Raw genomic sequence first — 22,572 nt, 5'->3', positions numbered from 1 at the left:
TCTCTCTCACTCTGTCTCTCTCTTTTTCCATCTCATCTTTTTAAAAATGAGTCGGGAAACCGACAGCAAAGCCTAACTTTACTTCTGACGTTATCAAACAAAGAGAAATGTCTTCCACTCCTCCTAGTAACATTTTTGTACTCCCTCATGGCAGAGCTTTCAGCTCTAATCAGTCAATTCTCCGGCAGTGATTGACCACTGCAGTGACGTCAGGTTGCATTTCTCCAAAAGTGACTCTGGATCAACTTTCCGGCCACAGGCCAGTGTGGCGGTGCTGCGGCCGAAATGCCCGCAGCCAAAATGCACAACCCCCTTTCAAATGAATGGGAGGACCGACGTTTTCACCGCACCACCGGATTTGGTCCGAATACGACCTAACATGTTTTTCCACCGCGTCACATAAACGCTGCATGACGACTTAAAAGTCCTTAAAAATCCTCAAAAATGCAAGTTGACTTGTGTTTTCTAGATGATTCTGTGTCTTATCAGCAACTATCAAAGGACTTCGATGTATACATTATAAACTGTGTCTCAGACTTTTCATGTTAAAATACTGAAGTAAAATCAGCATCATATATCAATAAGCTTTCTACAGTGCACGTCATAAAAGTGAGTGCAGCTCTAAGTGCTTTATAAATAAAAACAAAATAAGATACACAGATTGCACAGAAAACACACACACACACACACACACACACACACACACACACACACACACACACACACACGCACAACAATGACAATTAAGTACAAAGTGGAGGCCAATGCACACAAGTTTAAGAAAAAACCTATACATGATCTTAACTCTTTTTTGGCTGAAAACATTAATAAAATGTTTTTCTTCTTCTCTTTATTATTATTATTATTATTATTATTTCAATGATAGTTCAACGTACACTGCAGCACTAAAAGAGGAACTATACTGTTCACTTTATTCTAAAAATTACAGTAATTAATTCGTAACGATTTTCCTTTTATTATTTTTTATTGGTAGCTTTATCTGCGTGTACATGTTTCGTCAAATTGTTTGGTTTCTGTGAAAAATGAGTTCGCTTTATTCTGACAAACCGGAAGCACTGTTCTCCGTTTCTGTTGTCGCGGGGCTTGTGGCAGCTTGATAGTGGTACTTGAAGCGGTTGCCAGGCTCTATTCTCTCTGACAGCCGCAGTGAGCAGTCTCGCATCCTCAGCATGGCATCTGACGAGCTGGCTAGGAAGCTGCAGTCGCGGCTGGCCGCTACGCAGGAGGCTGAGCCGAGGCCGGAGCCCGAGCAGAGCCCGGTCAGACCCAAACCGCAGGAGCCTGAGGCAGCTTGTGGCGACTCGTCCTCCGAGCTGTCCGCCAAACTGACCCGCAGGCTGGACATAAATGAGGGCAACGCTGCTCCTCGACCGACCCGCGTCTTCAACCCCTACACAGAGTTCAAGGAGTTCTCCCGCAAACAGATTAAGGACATGGAGACGATGTTCAAACGGTAAGCAGAGACTGTTAAACAATAGCTGAGGTCTCAATTGTTTGTTCATGTGATCCGTCGTGTTTATTGGCAGTCCTGCAGATTGGGACTGAATGAGCATGTAGGCTGGAAGCTCATGATGAGATTAACGGAGTTGCTGACGTGAAGCCTCCAGGTGAAAGCCCTGGCTGTCACTCCGCTCACTGATTAAAACTGACTCACTCTCTGCTCACTGCAGGCCTCCTCGCAATTAACTGGCATTTTTCCTTCTTCTTTGTAAATATCTTTCATGTGGCCCTGTGTCGTGATCAGAGGAGAGAGCTCTGAGCTGCTCTATTACTGAGGCAGATTAGGTTGACTCGTCACGGTTTGGCATGCTAACCATCTCCAATAATATTGAGGGGTTTTATTGACACATAACTGAAATGTATAATGGACTCCTATAAGTGATATGGCTCTAAATAGCTAATCTAATTGCTGAAGTTAACAATTTTATTGAAATGGTTTACAGCCGACCTCCTTATTTTTCAGTTCTTCTTGTATTGTATTTATATTTATTTTAGAGTTTACAATTGCACCATCTTACATTTTCTGTTAAATATTTTTTTCCTTGATGCTCGTCTAATAACGTGAGGGGCATTGAAAGAAGCATTTTTATAGTTTGGAGAAATTATTCAAACACTTCATGACAGTGTTATTATGACATTCCCAAGATGCAAACATTTCCCTCCATACCGAGGGGTTTGTTAGGAGACTCAGACTCAGAGTGAAATCTCCTCCTACCAAAGTAGACTAACAGTGAGGCGGGACCTGTAGAAACAATGGAATCCAACAACACATGGAAACAAACACAGTACGCAAATGATCATCATTTACGCATGGAGCAAAAATAGAGATGAACATGTACTGCATCAAACAGGCAACAGGCACATTTTCTAACCCCACTTAGTGAGTTTTCTATAACTGTATGTTGACGATGGTGGGTTTAAAGGGGACATTTTATGCACATTTACAGGTACATATTTTTAATCTACTAGAATATATTTGCATGATTTACAGTTAAAAACTCCTTATTTATCTTATTCTGGTCCTTCATGCAGTCCTTCAGGTCATTTTAGTTCCTGTCTCTTTAAGGCCCCCCTCTTAATGAACCCGCTCTGTTCTGATTGGCCAGCCCTTGGAAGCTGCACCTCACCAGCTCTGGAGGCTACGTCAACAAACCATTGAACAAACTATTGTAGCAGGATTACTACTTTTTCTTGTTCTTCAGTCAAATTGTTAGCTTCTCAAATCTATCTGAACATGTTCGAGCCAAAATCAGATCAGAAATATGAGAGTGGACAACTTCAACAACACATGGAAAAACCTTAGTAACCAAGGCTACAGAACGGATGGCTGTTTATGGCTGTCTCAAACAAAGTGAACAGAGCAGGTTGAGGCCCTGACTTTTGATTTGCAAGTAGCATTTCTACATACATTTCCAAAAGAGAAACTGCACTGGGGAGGTTAACTGAAGAGTTATTTTGTAAAGAGAAATGAAGGGTTCCTTGTTGATGGCATTCTATCTCTCTCCATGAGCTAGTGTTATGGCAGCGTGATCAACATTTTCAGCAGCCTCTCCTATTTACAACTATGTAGTGTCTTTGTCCATGTCTACGTCTGTGTCATCGTGTGGAATGCGAAGGAAATATGTCTATGATCGTCAGTTTCTTTTGGACATTTGTAAAAAAAAGATTTTTGCTACAAGAATTATTGGTTGAGAGAGCTTAATCAGCTGAGTGAGCTTGGTCTGCTACACCCAGTGGGCCCAAAGGGGACCATGGTCTTGCTTGGAGCTGCACAGGAGAGGAAACATCAGAAGCGGTGTGACGGCATGCAGAAGCAGGGTAAGTGTGGAGGAGTGCAAGCTAGGCTAACTGCAAACCCATACAAACCGGCAGTTCCAACAATCATGCTGGTTAATATTTGTTCTCTGGACAGCAAAAATGATTATATCAGACTTTTGAGAGCTTCCTAGTGCAGCGAGAGGGACTGCTGTGTCTCTGTGTTTACAGAGACATGGCTAAATAAAAACATCGTTGACATTGCGATTCAACTGGATGGGTTAACACTCCACAGAGCAGATAGAGTAGCCTTGCGATCTGGTAAGCTCTGGGGAGGCGAAGGGGCTGTATGGACAGAAACTTGACAGCCACTTCACTGACAATAAAGACACACAGTGCTTGTGGCAAGGTTTCAAAACAATAATTGACTACAAGCCCCTTCCCCCGCAGGCATGCCATAAAGACCCCTCCCTACCTGACATACTCGATGACTTCTGTGCACGTTTTGAGGTAACCAACAACAACAGGGCACAGATACTCCCACCACCACCCAGCGACCACATACTCCAACTGTCCACAGCTGGGTTATAGAGGGCCTTCGCCAGCGTCAACCCATGCAAAGCTGCGGGGCCGGACAACATACCTGGTTGTGTTCTTAAGGACTTTGAAGAACAGCTGAAAGATGTTTTTGCAGACATGTTCAACATCTCCCTCAGTCAAGCAGTGGTGCCCACTTGCCTCAAAAGTGTGACCATCACTCCCATGCCCAAAAAGTCAAACCCACGCTGTATGAACAACTTCCGCCTCGTTGCCCTCACCCCCATAGTTATGAAGTGCTTTGAGCAGCTTGTCATGCAGCACATCAAGGCCCGCCTCACTGCAAACCTATATCCCTTATAGTTTGCATACAGAGCCAACAGATCCACAGAAGATGCAATAGCTACCACACTCCACCTCAGTCTGTCACATCTGGAAGGGAAGAACACCCATGCCAGGATCCTCTTCATCGATTTCAGCTCAGCATTTAATACCATCATACCAAAACAGCTGGTGGAGAAGCTTAGGTTGCTGGATGTGGACACTGGCACCTGCAACTGGGTCCTCCACTTCCAGAGGCAGCAGACAGTCAAGTTGGCACCCACACATCAAAATCCATCTCAATGAGAATAGGTTCACCCCAGGGCTGCATCCTGAGCCTCCTGCTGTTCACCTTTCTTACATATGATTGTACTGCCAGATTCAACACCAACCAAATCATCAAGTTTGCCGATGATACAACAGTAGTGGGTCCTCTCAGCAATAATGATGGATCTGCATACAGGATGGAGTTGGAGCAGCTAATGGCCTGGTGTGAATACCACAATATCTCCGTCAATGTCAGCAAAACAAAGGAGATGGTGATTGACTTCAGGAGGGACAGCAGGCAACATCATATGGCGCCGCTGTGGAGAGGGTCAGTAACATCAAGTTCCTAGGAGTGCACCTAGCAGATGACCTGACCTCAACCAATAACACCTTGGCCATCCTTCAAAGGTACAAAAGCGGCTCCATCTCCTTTGGAGACTTAAAAAGTCAAGTCTCCCCAATCCAGCCCTCTTCACCCTCTACAGAGGCACCATTGGAAGCATTGTAACCTACGGCCTCACTTCCTGGTAGGGTAACTGTAAAGCATCCGAACAACATCATCCAAACACTATAGTGAAGATAAGCTAGCAAGATCATTTATGCCCCACTCCCCTTCCTGCTGGAGATTTACCATCAACGCTGTGTTTGCAGAGCCTCCAGCATCATCAAGGATCGCCACCACCCTTCTCATAGTCTGTTTTCCCTTCTGCCGTGTGGGAGGAGGTACGGGGGCATCTGTGCCAAATTCAGCAGAATGCTAAATAGCTTTTACCTGCAAGCAGTCAGGATCATGCATCAGCTGTCTACATCAAACTGAGACATGTACTTTCTCTCCAAATGCACTTTAATGCACTGTGCTGCTAACTGTTCGTTCTTTTTTTGTTTGTTTTTTAAATTTTTCTCTTTGGGATTTACATGTTTTAATTGTTTTTTTTTTAAAGGGGTTTTTAGATATATATCTTTATCCTTCCTGTTGTTGTTGCACTGCTGTGGGCTGGGAGGAACAGCATTTCATTTTTTTGTGTATACAAGTACACAAGAAAATGACAATAAACTAAATCTTGAATTCTTGAAAGTTTTTAAACTGTTCAAATGAACTGTTCAAATGTTTAACATATCCAACACCATACAGAACAGAAAATCAAAAAAGCATATTATGTCCTCTGTAAGTAAAAATAAAAATAATGCTGGCTATAAAGACAACTGTACCCAGGAAATGCAGTCAGCTGTAGTAAATTAACGTTAATTCTGTGAGACAAACAACAAAATGAAATTCTCGGTTTTTGTGTGTGCTCTCTGTAGCATCTACACATAGCCAAAGATAGTTTTATTGAGAAAGAAGAACCTAACCGGGAGAAACTGACTGCAATGATATCAATGGTGGTTGTTTAACAATGAAAACAACAACTCCCATGATCCCACGCTACTTCATCAAACTCTGTCTTTTGTTATTGTTTTTGATTGAGGGAGCCCTAGCAGCATTCTTTATTGAAGTGATCAGCAATTGACTGATACTGAACAGTACTGATGTTTATTTAACTATTTTATTTTTATTTATACTTTATTTTCTCAGTGTTCATTTCTCAAATTGGTTGACAATATATAAGAATGTTAAATATTCTTTAATAAAGTTATTTGTTTAAGAAAGCAGCCTTCTGAGTACCTTTGTGTAGTCATATTGGTGCAAAAATCGGTGCACAATCTCATTCCAATCTCATTTTCATTCCAGCTCAAAATTCACTCTATCGGCAGCTATATCGGTATTCAGTGAATTTTTCCCCCCTAAAATCGGTATCAGTATCGGTCTCAAAAATCCCATATTGGTTGGGTTCTACTCAGAATAGATTCAGCTACTTTGACTTACCACTAAAGGAGTGCCACTACCCTCCGCCTCCTTATGGCGGCAACGAACAGACTGGTGATGGTCAGATGGATGGCAGTTGTAGGTAACAGCAAAGAAGAAATGCAAGCAAAATAACCGGCCATGAGCAGCTGTTGTCAGACTCTCTGTGTATGCGCTGGAAACACAGAAAGTCTGTTGGAGCTTTGACAGTCACTAGAAACACAAGTTTCTGTTTGGTACCTGTGTTGTAGCTGAGCTCGCGACTCTATGAGAGGCTATGTGTATGTGTCTGTGTGGGAGTGTCAGTACGTAGCCTTGCTATTTATCATATTAATGTTTAACTTTCCGGCGTGACTCGTCAGCCCTGAATATTTTGCAAAGCTCTGAATATAGCACAGTTAGTTTTTGATGCATCATGTGTTGTGTTTACTGCAACAGAAAAGGAATAAATCTTTGGTTATTAGTACAATGTTGCCTCTCTGTTGTCTCTTATCAGGCTTACTAACTCTACCAGCAGCTCTGTGAGAGATGCAAACTGAGGCTACAGTTATCAATGTTGTGATACTGAAACAAAATGAGGCTACAATTAGCAGTGTGCTGATATTTATACTTGGTGGCATTTCTTTTCTGTGAAACTAATGTACTGTTAATAAACATTGTACATTACCTATTTCTTGCTTTTTGAAATAAACGTTTCTTTCTTCTTCAGTTACAGATATCGTGATATATTGTAGATTATTTATTTGTGATATTCTGTATCGCAGAATCACCTTTGTTGTGATATATTGTTATCGTGGGAAGAATATCGTGATAGTATCATAAGTTCATCTGTGATTCCCACCCCTGGTACTACTTTGTACATTGTAAATAATTTTAGTATAAAGTCAAGAGGTCCTGATATATAGCACAACAAGCTGTAGAAGCTGTGTAAACGGAAATGTGTCCCTGCACATGCTCAGTAGCATTTGCCTTACTCAAAACTACTCTGTGGAAACTGAAAATGTGATCGCTGTTGTTAGTCTTTGGAGCCATTTCTAAGCAAACTAGGTCTATGGCACAGAGGAATAAGATATATCAGAGTTCAGTTCTAAATCACATGTATCCACCACTGAGTGCAGCAAACACTCAGTGGTGTGATTGTGTTTACAACAGCTTTTAGCCTGGCTCAAAATCTCTGCCATCGTTGATCACTGCTGGTTGGTGCAAAATGCATTTTGGGATACTTGGCTGTCCCAAGCTTTTGCTGCCTTCAGCCAATCAATGGTGTAACTTCATCACTTTGTCAGTCAGTCAGGGAAAGATGCGATTCTTCAGGTCTCGTTGTTTCAATAAAGAAGGAGTCAGTAATTTACCTTTTTCCATAATGCTATAAGCAACTGAGATGCAACCTAATGCTGTGTGCACAGTGCCAGTGGTTGTTTCTTCTTGTTCCATTCCTCCCTTGCAATAATCAATAATTATGCAATGACAAAAATTTCAGAAAAGGACGTGTCACGGAGACACAGTAGTGCTACCCTCAGTCCATTTCCTGTAGTTACGCAACAATAAAAGCCACCCTTTGGTTCATATGGTTTAGTGCTTTTAAAGTGAAGCAGCAGCAGTAGGAAATGTTCGGTTTGTGTGACTTCATACAGCTGTAACACCACTGTAGGATAGCGATCAGTAGACAATGAGGCTGATATGGAATTTATCAATGAGGTGACATTACAGTTTAGTGGTGTTACACTGAAGTTTTTTTCCTGTGAATCCCTCGTGTGTGGGTAGGTAATTTGAATCCAGTGCAGGAGTGGCGGACTCCACCGCTAACAATGAAAACTACTATAGAGAGGTAATTACAGAGTGTAAGTACATTGCATGGCTATTGCTGAAAAATGCAGAACATGAACAGTATCAAAAACAGGGTTTGAGTTTTTTTCACCTGAACTTTGTAATTTATATACAGTTTGTTGACTTATCAGATGTTGGTGACATTTACTGATTACAGGACTCCATAGTTCACAGTCATTGTGTGTTGGTGTACTTTTCAACCGGAGGATAAGGGCAACTATTGTCTTTGGCAATTTCCTCAGGGGCAGACCCTTCATGATTTGACAATAACATCTTTGTTCGCTGCTGTAATCGCACATCAACACTGTTGTTTCTACATGAACTGACTTGGTTTCATTTCAACTGCTGACAATTCATCATTACTCCAAATTTACCATCAAAGTTCTTTGTTAAGTTGATTTGGAGCACTTTTTGGTGCAGTGAGTCACAGTTTACACTCAGACCTGAAATATTGCATGCATACTCAGAATTAGTTGACCTTGAAAATCAGATTTACAAAAATTGACCTGATTTTGTTGTAGCACCTCCAAACCCCAAAGTTTCCTGCAAGCTCACTCATGACATTTTGAAACTTATCACAGTCATCGTGTGTATTATAATCAGTTAATTTCTTAATCATTAAAAAAATAAATAATGAAGTGCAGAAGAGTTGCTGGTTCCAGCCTCTAAAATGGGATGATTTGCCGTTTTTTCCTGATTAATATAATTATCTTTTGAATATGTTTGTGTTTTGGATGCTTTGGGCTCTGAGAAATTTTGATTTGTGATTGTGATTTCTAACATTTGATAGACTAAAAGAGACTAACAAAGTAATAAAAAAAGTTACTTGATAATGAAAATAATAATTTGTTGCAACCCTCCAAAAAATTATTGTTACCATTAGGTGTGCAATATGGATAAAATCACAGCATATGTAATTTTATAATATGAATATATGAATTTTTTTTAGAAATTCACTCAAGGAGCTGTTTATAAATAAAATACCCAGATGGCTCAGACTGCTTTTGGTTAATCCAGTGAATTAAATTACCTGACAACTCTACATTAGGTACTTAATCATTTGATGCAAAACAAAAACATGGAAATATTGCAACATTCCCTGCAATGACCCAATGCATAGATATATATATATTTCACTTGATCCACCTCTTTTAGTTCAGTTTCACTGTAACTTAGTGGGAAATAACAGTTCCAAATAATAGATGTAAACGATATCAGAGTTTGTGTTGATGATATCACACATAGCACAGTTAACAGCTGTCCCACTGCCAAAGCTCTCTGGGTGGAATACTTACGCCTTGACTCCACCAGGCATGGCTGCATCACGTTCCAGCTGCGACCCAGTTTTGTTCCGTCTTCCACACGGCATCATTCCCCACTGGGAGCTTTTGTGAAGCGGAGCGTTTTGCTCTGGCAGTGCCAGAGAGAAGAGAGCCACCCCTCGACCTGGAGAGGAAGCCAAGGACCAGGGCAGTCATGGCGACAGTGGTGTCATAAAAACTAGTAATTTTCCAAGATGAACCTGTAGGTGTCCATGGTGACCAATATCCTCTGACCGGTTGACTTCTGGCCTGGTGCCACCGGTTATAATGTAATGTTGATGTAGTGATGTGATATACAATCGGGAGTCTGCAAAGCGTGTTTTATTTTGAAAATTGACTCAATACTCTATGCTGTTCCTGTGTCTGACTTCCTGCCCGGCTTGATCTGCTCTGTGCAGCTTGATGCGTCAAAAATAGACTAGGTGTGTATGTTTAGCGGAGCGGATAGCCAGAACGCGATGCAGACGTGCCCGGTGGAATCAAGCTGTAATAGTGAATATTTGGTTCATAAGGTGAAGTTAGTCACACTGAACTGAATAGTTCAGCATGAATACACACACAGTTACACTCCTAGTATACTTCATGTCCTCTGTCCCTATTTGTCTTGAAGTTTTGGTCCATTCAAGTTTAACTTCAAATGAACCAACAGTTGTAAAGATGAAGTCACGTTGGACAGTTTTGGAGACTTCTGTGTCATCTGAGCCACATGAACCCACAGAGGAAAATTGTTTTATTCTGGTGACTGACATGAAGTAACACTGCACTGCCCTGTGTCTAAAGGCTTTATTTGTCTTCTCACAAAACTCAAATACCTAGACATGAACATTAATCATTATATACAACAATGAACAGATAGAATCAAAGGAATGCTACATTTGACTGACTGGAGCTAATTTGGAAATGCCCACTTCAAACACATACAGCAGAGAAAAGTGATGGTCACGGTTTCTTCTTCTTTACTTCGAAGTATCAATTCATAAAGGTGTCCTATGGCAGCTTGAGTTTCTTCATTCTAAGAGCTGTCTCGATTTCTCACTGACACCACACAACAACAGCAGAGTCACCGCAACATGAGTTATCATGGCTGATTTTCTATGTTTAGAAGGAGGATAAGGACTTATTTGTCATCATTTTACCAGAGAATGTGGATATTTGCCTGAACTAAACCAGCATACATGACGTACGCTTGATTGCTGGAACTGTGAAAATCTTATGACTGCTGCTCTCATTGTAAGTGTTACAGAGTGATCTTTTTTCCCCTCACAAATGACCTTTGATCATGCCCGTACTATACTGTACTGTACTGTACTGTACTGTACTGTCTAGTGGGCAGGTTGACATGCTGGGCTAATTGTACCAAAATGAAAGAAAACACAATTAATGCTACATGTATAATGGCGCATTCAGACAGAATGCAAAGTGAATTTTTGCCTTACGTTACTTGTGAGTTTGACCGCTGAACCAATATACAGCAAAAATATAGCTTCAAGTGGCAATTAGCAGATTTACACCTTTTTGCGCAGAGGGAAGCAGCGCTATCGGCCAAAATTAAAACCGCGAGCAGCAACGAGTGGGTTTCAGGCTCAACAAAGGTGAGCAAAGTCACTTTAGCTAGTTTAATTCTGTTTATAGGAGTGAGACCAATCACACACTTGTTTCATCATCACAAAACCTGCAGCATTTCAGTAATTGCGCACTAAGCGTTCCGCCATTTGTCCCCCCTTCATTGGATTTGAATGAAACTTGAGTCACACTGGGATGATTTGGCATGTAAGATTTGCGATTACTGTCTGCTATCTGCACAGGAGCATCTTCAACTTGAGTCACATAGTAGTTAGTTTGTCACAAAAGATATGATTGGCTCATGTGGTGACAGAGAATCCACAGATACAGCTCATTCTCTAGATTTGAGATATCTCAGGCCTCCAGGCTTCTTCTCCTTTGACCTTTGTCCTATTAGTTTTGTGCCGGTGGTTAGTCAGATGATGCTGACTGCCCTTATTGTTTTGTTTTCCACTGAATTTCCCCCACATAAGAATTGGAGCACCCACAGAGTGCTGTTAGTATGGATAAGCTGGGCCTGTAGCAGGCTGAAGCAGGGAAGTTTCAAAGTCCACCAGCTGCATTTCAACACAATCACGTTTTTAACCTCAAAACTTGTTTGTGATGTAGGAGATTCAGTTTCCCCTGTCTCAAATCTCTTTAGTCTCACTCCTTTCGCTGCACTGATCCTATTCACACAGTCCACATTCCCATGGGGCAACCACCGCCTGGTGACCCAGTTTTCTTCCTCAGGGAGCTTTTGGCTTAAAGGCATATTTCAGTTTTCAGCATTTCATCAAGCTGTAATAGACATTGTCATGATTATATATAAATACTTTAGAGCAAGGTTTGAGTATTTCCAGATTTGCTCCTGTATCCTTGCTGATGTACCAAAGTGAAATTTTGTTTTTGATGGATTTATGTTGGTCATCTTGAACTCTGTATTTTATCTACAGTGTGCTACTTTTGCATTGTAATTTTTTTTGTGCTGCAACACAAGAGAGCCCCTAGAGCTGAGCTGAACTGAATGGGTCATAATGGGGAAGATGGAGATGTATTCTAGCAGAGAAAGTGAGTTCCTTCATTCCAAAAGCTCAGGCATCTATAATTAAAATGGAAGCTGCAGAACAATGAGGCTCAGTCCAGACTGTCACAAGCAACGTGGCATAAGTTCTCTCTCAAATGAAGTACTCACACTCTTCACTGATATGAATGAAACACACTTTGGATTTAGAGTAAAAACAATTTTGTAAGATATAAAAAATGTTAAGCCTTGTAGCTCTCAGTGTGTAAACTCTGCTTTAGTTCTTTGCTGTCCATTACCTTGGAGTAGTGGGGTTTTTTATTGTGAAAGTCTTTCCAACCCAGATTAGAGAATTGGTCTCCAAAAGTGTCCAATCCCACCAATGGTGATGCTTTACATTAAACATGTATTTGTTGAACAGTGGAACCTGTCTAATGCTACTTTCATGTTATATAGTTATCATAATGACCAGTTTCTGACTTGTAAATGCTGTTGACATCCAAGTCGTTGATGACGAAAGCTCTGATACAACTTGGCACTCAATAATGCAGAAGTGCCTGAAAACCCAACAAATATGGATGCCCCCTCGTCAGCCAACAATGCATAGTTAAGAGTAATTGAAGCCAAATTTAATGGATATCACGTCAAATGTCAATCAATGCACAGTATTTTTCACACAACCAACTTTGCAGTCACACAGCCATCTTGAGCTGTCCACTGGTAGGCTAATGGTTGCAAGTTACCAAAGCTAAGGGCTGTTCATTTTGACAGTGTTCCTTATTAAATAAGGACAATAAATAAATACATCTTAAGATAGTGTTGTGTCACCCTAAATAACTAATTCCAACAAGGGAATACTTCGATGTCTCATTATCCAGATAAGAAAATTAGCCTGCTATAGGATGTTTTCAGCTGCAAGTTTTTTATGCTGTTTTATATATAATTTTACCAATTAATAAACAAGACCGAAATATGTGTTTTATCAAAGAATAAATAAAGAAAAGTATTCCTCTTCTGCACTTGGACAAAGTTTCGTACAAAAAAAAGGTGAGGTGAAAAAGGGAAATAGCCAGCTCAGTATTTTCCATACATAGGCTCTAATTAGGCAGCATGCCCAGGTAGATTAAGACATGCCCAGATAAATAAAATAACTGTTTCAATTTAAGGCAGGGCAGGGCAAGGCAAGGCAAGGCAAGGCAAGGCAAGGCAAGGCAAGTTTATTTGTATAGCACATTTCAACAACAAGGCAATTCAAAGTGCTTTATATAGAGCATAAAAGGCATCAAGACAGAATATAAAAGCAACACAAGTAAAAAGACATTTAAATGCAATTTGAAAGTGTTAAATGTGGAAATAAAAAGAAGCTAAAACAGAATAAGACAGATAAAACAGGAGAATAAAAGTTACAGTACAGTATAAAATATTAACCTCCAAATTTGGTTTAATAAAAGGCAGCGGCAAACTGTGATTTAAAAGAACTGAGAGTTGCAGTTTTCTGGGAGTTTGATCCAGATATGTGGAGCACAAAAACTGAACACTGCTTCTCCAGGTTTATTTTTGACTCTGGGGACAGAAAGCAGACCTGTCCCAGACAACCTGAGGTCTAGACGATTCATAATGTAGCAGCAGATCATAAATGTATCTTGGCCCTAAACCATTCAGTGCTTTATGACTTAACAGCAGTATTTTAAAATCAATTCTTTGACAGACAGGAAGCCAGTGTAAAGATCTGAGAACTAGAGTGATATGATCCACTTTCTTGGTCTTAGTGAGGACTCAAGCAGCAGCGTTCTGAATCAGCTGCAGCTGATTTATTTTTTTAGGGAGACCTGTGAAGACAGCGTTACAGTAGTCAAGTCTACTGAAGATAAATGCATGGACAGGTTTTTCCAAATCCTGCTGAGACATAAGTCCTTTAATTCTTGATATATTCTTCAGATGATAGTAGGCTGACTTTGTAATTGTCTTAATTTGGCTGTTGAAATTCAGGTCTGACTCCATGACTACACCAAGATTTCTGGCTTGGTTTGTAGTTTTTAACATTATCGATTGAAGCTGAGTGCTGACTTTTACATGTTCTTCCTTGGCTCCAAAAACAATTACTTCAGTTTTGTCTGTGTTTAACTGAAGAAAATTCTGGCACATCCAATCATTGATTTGTTCAATGCACTTACTCAGTGCTTGTATTGGACCATAGTCCCCTGGTGATATGGTTTTGTAAATTTGTGTGTCATCTGCATAACTGTGGTAACATATTTTGTTGTTTTCCATAATCTGAGCTAGTGGGAGCATGTAGACGTTGAACAGAAGAGGCCCCAGAATGGAGCCTTGGGGAACCCTGAATGTCGTTTTTGTCCGCTCAGATGTGTAATTACCTATAAACATAAAACAGTCCCTGCCCTTTTAAGTAGGATTCAAACCAGTTAGGCTAAATACTGTGCCAGAAAATCGCACCCAGTTTTCTAGTCTGTCTAGTAATATGTTGTGGTCAACCGTGTCAAATGTGGCACTGAGATCCAGTAATACTAATACTGTAATTCTGCCACTGTCAGTGTTTAAGTGTATGTCATTGAAGACCTTAACAAGAGCAGTCTCAGTGCTGTGGTGTGGTCGAAATCCTGACTGAAGGACATCAAAACAATTGTTTAGTGCCACAAAGTTGTTCAGCTGTTGAAAAACAGCTTTTTCAATGATTTTTCTTAAAAACAGGAGGTTTCATATGGGTCTATAGTTGCTCATTAGTGAAGTGTCTAGATTGTTCTTTTTTAAGAGTGACTTGATGACGGCAGTCTTCAGGGCCTGTGGGTAGACACCTGAGAGAAGAGATGTGTTGACAATCTGTACATCTGAGGCCATGCAGTTTGAAACAATTTTGAAAAAGCCTGTAGGCAGAATATCAAGGCAGCAAGAGGAGGATTGCAGATGTATAATGTCCTCCAGGTTTTTGTGGTTGATCGGATAGAATTGTGTCATACTACTCAAATTGATTTTAAGTGGACACAGGGACAACACATGTCCTGCACCTGATATGGAGGCACTGACTGCTTGTCTAATTGTCTGAATTTTGTCAGTGAAGAAGGAAGCAAATTCATTGCGAGCCTTGATGGATAGATGTTCAGGGGCTGTGGACACAGGAAGGCTTGTTAGCCTGTCGACAGTAGCAAATAAGGCACATGCATTATTGTTGTTTTTGGCAATGATGTCAGAGAAGAAGGACTGCCTTGCAGGTATATCTTAGAATGCCTTATTTCACTCTTTCCAAACGAACTAATTTTTGGCCACACACCTGTCTGAGTTGCGTGTGCTGCAGTAACTGAGTAGGGACTAGAGGCTCCTCTGTGTGCAGATGCCTGGCTACCATCTACCCATAGTCTGCATGTCAAGTGTTTTGGGAACATTGGTAAATTGTAGCGTCCACCAATAGTCTGCATGTGAGGCTTTTAGGGGACATCTGTAAATTGTAGTGTCTACCCATCGTCTACATGTGAGAAGTTTAGGGAACATTGGAGTAGTATCTACCGATAGAATGCATGTTTAGGGGACATCTGAAAATTGTAGTTACAGAAAATAACCTCATTACACTCTTTCCCCCTAAACTGCATGAGTTTCAGCATGTACATTGGTCACTACCACAATTAAATTCTCAGCCTGTGGGAAACACTGCATAGCTAGCAGTTGGCAAGCTAACATGCATGCGTGCAGTATTTTACATTACCTTGCTAATCATTACATGAAAATGTTTGTTTATTAATATTCTAATGCTATAGTACCTTTGTTTTCCTGTTTGTTTTGTTAGCATGCTAAAATGTTAGCAACAGTTTAATATTAGCTTTTAAATATTTTGTACAGACAGAAGTGTAACTAAAACTGCTGGCAAGCTAACAACCAGGCTCACACACAATGGCAAAGACACAGTTAACCATCAAGAAGAGTGTGTCTTTCACCAGCCACTTTATTTTCTGTGTACTGTAGTAAGTCATAGAAAACTATGAAGGACAAACAAGAAAAAGCACTGTAGATGAGAGACTGTCTCTGGTAAAGGACATTCCTGTGTGCCCATGGCACTGATGCCCACTCTGCTCATTGGCAGATGGCAGCAGGGGAACACCCTGCTTTGTGTGCCTCTGGCATTCCAGTGCTCCCAGAAAGAAGAGCCAAACAAGTCCATGCCTTTGTGTTCACAGTACAGGAATGCTATGCTAAGAGAAGAGGCCCTCCCTCTGGCTGTAATCAGTCCCTTAGAATTAGTTACAGTCATTTCAGTCACAGTTAGTTAAATGCAATGATGATATTCTACACTCAGCCATTGGTCTTTTCATTTGAATAAGTTTGTCCATCAAATGCTCAGTAATCATGGCTATATTCGGCAGATGATCAGTTGTTGGAGCGGCTGTCACATACCAATATACACAGCAGTTGTCAAATACAGACTAATTAAATGAACATTGCATTGTGTGTTTGTGCATGTGAAGATGGTTGCCACAGGAAGTCCCTTCATAAGCCTAAGAGTGATGTAATGCTGCCATGTTTTTCTGCAATCTATGGCGTACATCGCTGTTTGCCACAGTATCTTCTCTGATAACACAGGAAGTTGTTTGCTCAGTGTACCACAGTGAAAAATACAGCATATGTGTCTTTTACATTGGAGACCAGAGTTCACATCCCATCATATACAGACTGATGACAAATTAAAGGAAAAATTGGTCCAGGTCTGAATGCTTGACCCCTACACTGATGGGATCTGGTGGCTCTGTTATGCTGTGGGGGGGGGGGGGGGGGGGGGGGGGGGATCAATAAAAATCATAGAGGAAATCAATAAAAGTTGTTCTGAGTCATCACCTCTATCATATGATGAAACATTTCTATCCTGATAGGAGTGGTCTCTTCCAGGATGACAATATCCCAATTCACAGGGCACGAGGGGTCACTGAATGGTTTAATGAATATGAAAATGATGTGAATCATATGGCCTTCACAGTCACCAGATCTCAACCCAATCGAACACTTATGGGAGATTTTGGACTGATGTGTTAGACAGTGCTCTCCACCACCATCATCAAAACACCAAATGAGGGAATATCTTTTTGAAGAATGGTTTTCATCCCTTCAGAAGAGTTCCAGAGACTAGTAGAATCAATGCCAAGGCTGATTCCAGCTTCTCAAATGTGAATATTTTCTGGTTTCTTCAGTCCTCTATGACAGTAAACCAAATATCTTTGGGTTGTGGACTGTTGGTCAGGAAAAAACAAGACATTTGAAGACATCATCTTGGGCTTTGGGAAACAATGATCGACATTTTTCACCATTTTCTGATATTTTATAGACCAAACAACTAATTAACCGAGAAAATAATCAACAGATGAATCGTTTATGAAAGTCATTTTTAGTTGCAGCTCAGTGTAACACACACAGTTCCTGCTGTTGGTTACTGCTGTTGTGTACGAATATAGGCCTGACAAACACACCGAGCCGCTGTGATAAACAAAGCTGCACTCACTGTCCTCTGTGTCCCCGGGGCAGGTAAAGGAAAAGGCTTCTCTCAGCATAATTACATGTTTCTGCATCTCTTCACTAAAACACTAACATTGTGCGTGCATGCAATCCATCCCATGTCTCACAAACCAAAACTGTCCTGCTAAACAATGTAGCTCCTCCATTTTGTTAAAAGTTTGTCATTAATATGATGAATCATTATTTTCTGAGTCGCTCTCATTTAGCAAGCTTTGTTAATCATGTCATATAAAAACAACCTCATGACAAAAAGTACAGAAAAACTATATATGGTAAATCTTTGGGAGTGTTACCTCAAATGGCATTAGCACCTCTGTTTCACTGTAAAGGCTTACCACTGCTTTCACATTAAAATGCATTTATTGTGAAAAACATGCAGGAAGTGTCATAACATAGGCAATAACATTGCGCATCAAAGTTAGCTGCAGAGCAGAAAACAGTTTTTAATTTGGCCGATATCTGATTCGCTTATTAATGTCAGTATCAGGGATAGTATTGATCCAGTCGGTTGGATTGGTGCATCCCTTGTTCTCAGTTCCTCAGTTAGGACCAGCATTTCAGGTGTGTTATGATGCCACCTGAGTGTGAATGCCCAGCTACTGTCTTGGTCAAACAAAAGTATCCTTATTGAGGATATACGTCAATAGTTGTTAAAAAAAAAATAGCCAAAATGCTACAAATAATGCTGGGTGCTGGTGGGAGTGTATTCTTCTTACTCTGCATGTAGTCTTTGGGGGAGGTTTAAGGTTTCCCAGAGACTCTTAATCTTGGATGGGATGATGTAATGTCAGGCTGATTGTTTCCCAGTTAACAGTTGCTAAATGAAAGCTCTTTTCAAACACAGAGCACAGAGGGAGAAGGGCCCTCATGGCCTTTTGAAGAGCTGTAATGAAACAATGGCTTGGTTTCTGGCCTGAAAAGATTAGTCTCACTCTGGGGTCAGCAGGCCTGATACTTCATTATGTATTACTCACACACACACAGCTGCTGAAAGCTTCTATAAATAAGCTTCCTATCAGACATAAGCCTCTGTGGGCTTTGCCATTGGCTCATCCAGTTGGTGATAACAGCTGTCTGACTTGGCTGCTTGAATCTCTCACAGTCACGTGCAGTCGTGACAGAGGTGAGAGCTTTGTGGGGACAAAAATCCTTCTACGTTCTAGAGCTATTTTGCTCGGATGCAATGATCCGGGGTGAAATTCATGGCAGAAAAGGAGATAGTAATTGCTAGTCTTGCAGAAGCCTCATTAGCTCAAAATGCAGATGTAAGATGGTTGTTCAGGCATTTAGAGAAATACCAAATAAACAGAATTCGTAGACTGAGGAAAAGTCTATGAATTGCAACAAAAAAATAACAAAATAACTGGGAGTAAATGGCTCAATACTTTTTAAGTACCAGCTGAAAACTGTTGAACACTGAGAGTTGGCATCTTGGGCCAATCATTTTGGTATTGGCACTAGAGGTCTTTAAGACTTTGCTTGTTTCCTAGTCCTGTATTGCTATGGGTTTCAAGTCTGTCAATCTGTGTATTTAATAGGCTACCAGAGTGGGTACTTGGTTGGACCTAACGCTGAGTGGGCTTTGTGCTTTGTAGGTATGACACTGGTAAAGACGGCTTCATTGACCTGATGGAGCTGAAGCTGATGATGGAGAAGCTCGGAGCTCCACAGACCCACCTGGGCCTCAAGAACATGATCAAAGAGGTGGATGAAGACTTTGATGGCAAACTCAGCTTCAGAGAGGTGAGTGTGTCATATTACTGTGTGTGTGGCTTTTAGTGATAGTGGAAGTGATTTTATTCATATATAATAGAATTGGCTGAAAGTTATATGGGAAACAGACAACAATTAGGCGTTAAACTGTTTGTTCTGTATATTAATGACATATGTAAGGTATCAAGTCTATTGAAATTCATTTTATTCAAAGACAACATGAATATTTTTTGTTCTGGGGAGAATTTACAGCAGCTTTTTAAGTTGATCACAGCAGAAATGAAAAAGAAAAAAATGTGGTTTGACAGTAACAAATTATCATTAAATCTGAACAAAAACAAACATTTTTTTTCGGAAATTGTAAAACAGACACAAAAGTACAAGTAATGATAAACAATATCAACATTGAAAGAATATATAAAAATACATTTCTGGGTGTGATACTTGACCACAAAATGTGCTGGAAACCTCATATAAGATACATGAGAACATAGTTGGCAAGAAGCGTTGGAGTTCAGGGAAAGGCAAGGCACATTCTGGATCATAAAGCATTGTACATTCTGTATTGTTCACTTGTATTGCTGTATTGAATTACTGTGTGAAGGTATATGGGGAAAAACACCTACAAAAGCACCCTACAATCATTATGCATACTACAAAAAGAGCCATAAGAATAGTATATCATGAACAAAATAAACTGTTCAAAATCACAGGCTATGAAGTTCATGGACCTGGCAGAATTTAAGACTGCACAAATATTCTACAAAGCAAGAAATAATCTACTTCCTGGCAACATATAAAAACTGTTCTCAGACAGAGAGGGTTGCTGCAATTTAAAAGTAAAATTTAATTTTAAAAAACATCCCACCTCACTCAAAAGTATGTGTATTTTAAATTGTGGGGTTGAATTTGTGGAAGGGGTTAGAGGAAGAACTTAAAGAAAGCAGAAGTATAAATCATTTCAAAAAGAGGTACAAAAAAATTGTTTTTGAGAGGTACAGGGATGAGGACATGACTGTGACACTCGTGGTGGATGCTGTTATTGTTGTTGTTGTTGTTGTTGTTGATCATCAGATAAATGTATTCGGATGTGTGATAAACAGTAAGTACATATAGGTTTATGAAATGAGCATTATAGAGAGGTCAGGAAATCATAAGTATTAACTTCCTCCTGCTCTTTTTCGGACATGTGGTATTCTTTGGTTTGTTTACTGAGAGTTTGATGCTTATGTTAAATTCAATTGGTTATTATTATTTGTTTTTTGTTTTTATTCGTGTTTTGAAATAAAGTTTTATCAAAACACATGTTGAGGTTGCTTAATATTATCATTAATCATCAGCTTAAAATACAAAGACAATCACCCATATAATATACCCACATATGCAACCCTACTAAACCCTGTATATGGGAAACACTCATTTAAGATAATGGTAGCTCCTTTTTAGACTTTTATGTAACAGGTAAAGTTCAAATTTTAATGTGTGCAGCTGTGTAATGATTGTGTTATGAATACTAGAATCATTAGGACTGTAAAAAGAGGCATGAATGGCACACAGTATCTACAGTATGTGTGCATAAATACAGTAGAAGTTAACCGCAGATGGCTATAGAGGTGCACATCATGCTTTAAATGATCCATGAGCTGATCCATGTATGTTACAATACTAATTTAACAACATACTTGGCATCTGTTACAACCTGCACACTGGACAGGAGCAGTTTGTAAGATTAAAAGAAGTCTTATCCAGGGCTGGCTTACCAACCAGGCAAAGGGAGCAACTGCCTCTGGCCTTTAGGGCCCTCAAAGGCTTATTTTAAACTGAACTGATAAGAGCTTCAGGGTAGTTCCTGCATCTTGACAGCCCTGTCGAATAAAATGGCCTTGAGTCCAAACCTAATTCTGATACTTCTAATAATTCAGTTGATGACATGTGTACGTAGTGCACATATTCAAGTACATTTGCATGGAATCAAATGTACTCAAACAACTTGGAGATGGTGGGGTGGAGGTTGGGAGTGACTGCAGCCTGAACTGGGGTCCACAGATCAGTTTTTTTTTTTTTTATTAAAGGTGAGGTTCACAACAAGTCTGTGTTAAAACAACAGTCAGGAGCCCAAATGAACACTGAAACAGGTTTTACTTGCTGTAATCATTCCTCCTGTTGATACTGACCTTCATAATGCACTTACAATATAAGTGATGGGGGATGAAATCCACAGTCCTCCTGTACAAAAATGTATTTAAGTTTATCTGAAGCTAATATGAAGCTTCAGCGTCTAAATGAGTCAAATCAAGTAGATATCTTTCAATGTTACAGTCTTTTTAGTGCCAAAGTTCCTCTTTTTGTTACTTTACTTCCACCGCAGCTCAACAGGGAAACACTGTCTGAGGAAACACAAAGAAGGAATTTGACGCTAAAAAGACTGTAAATGTGTCAGATATCCACTTGATATGACTAACTCAGACTGCTGAAGCCTCATATAAGCTTCACATCAACTTTTAAATGCATTTTTGCATAAAATGACTGTGTGGTCACACTGGGGATTTTGGCCCCCATCAATTACATTGAAAGCACATTTGAAGGGGATCTTTTAAAGGACCAGTGTGTAAAATTTAGTGGCATCTAGCAGTGAGGTTGCAGATTGCAACCAAATGAATAAGGCAGCAAAACTTGCAAAAAACACGAAAAGCTCTCTCTACAGCCAGTGTTTGATTTGTCCGTTCTGGGCTACTGTAGAAACATGGCGGTGCAACATGATGGGCTCCGTAGAAGAGGATCCGCTCCCTATGTAGATATAAAGGGCTCATTCAAAGGTAACGAAAACACAACAATTCTTATTTTCATGGGATTATACACTAATTAAAACATACTTATGAATATTATATTCAATCTCTGCTAAGTCTGTCCCGCTAGATGCCACTAAATCTTACACACTGGTCAGCAGCAGCAAGAAAAACCTCTTTCAGTGTTCATATGGGCACCTGACTGTTGTTTTAAGACAGATTTGAAAAATTATGAACCTGTCCCTTTAACCCTTGTGGGTTAATTCAGCCCTGTTCTTGTCACTGTTGATTACTTTGCTTACTGTGTTTCTCAACAGTTTGCACTTACAGTTTGCCAGTGTTCAAGCTAGGTGTTAGTTTCAACTGATTTGGTTTGTGTGCTATTGCAACTAATGTTTAATTTCATCGTCGATTTAATCTTCCAATTATTTATTAGATAATCAATGAATTGTTTGTCTATAAAATCTCAGAAGATATTTTAGAATATGCATCACAAATTCCTGGAGCCCAAGGTGATATCATCAAATATTTGTTTTGTCCGAAGACATTCAGTTTATTGTCATGTAAGAAGAGGAAACCTGGAACCAGAAATGTTTGACATTT

General features: G+C 40.0%; 1 protein-coding gene across 1 annotated transcript in view; it reads left to right on the top strand.

Annotated features, from left to right (window-relative positions):
* Positions 1 to 1,007: 1,007 nt before the first annotated feature.
* Positions 1,008 to 22,572, top strand: part of efhd1 (EF-hand domain family, member D1) — a 29,242-nt gene continuing 7,677 nt past the window's right edge. Inside the window, exons 1-2 of the mRNA XM_042415024.1 lie at positions 1,008 to 1,474; positions 19,066 to 19,213. Coding sequence (XP_042270958.1) covers positions 1,191 to 1,474; positions 19,066 to 19,213 — 432 coding nt within the window. The 5' untranslated portion in view covers positions 1,008 to 1,190. The remainder of the gene's footprint in view (positions 1,475 to 19,065; positions 19,214 to 22,572) is intronic.

Source organism: Thunnus maccoyii, chromosome 6, assembly GCF_910596095.1.
Source record: "Thunnus maccoyii chromosome 6, fThuMac1.1, whole genome shotgun sequence".
NCBI lineage: Eukaryota > Metazoa > Chordata > Actinopteri > Scombriformes > Scombridae > Thunnus > Thunnus maccoyii.
Note: the sequence above shows the minus strand (reverse complement) of the source record. Positions and strands in the feature narration are given on the sequence as shown.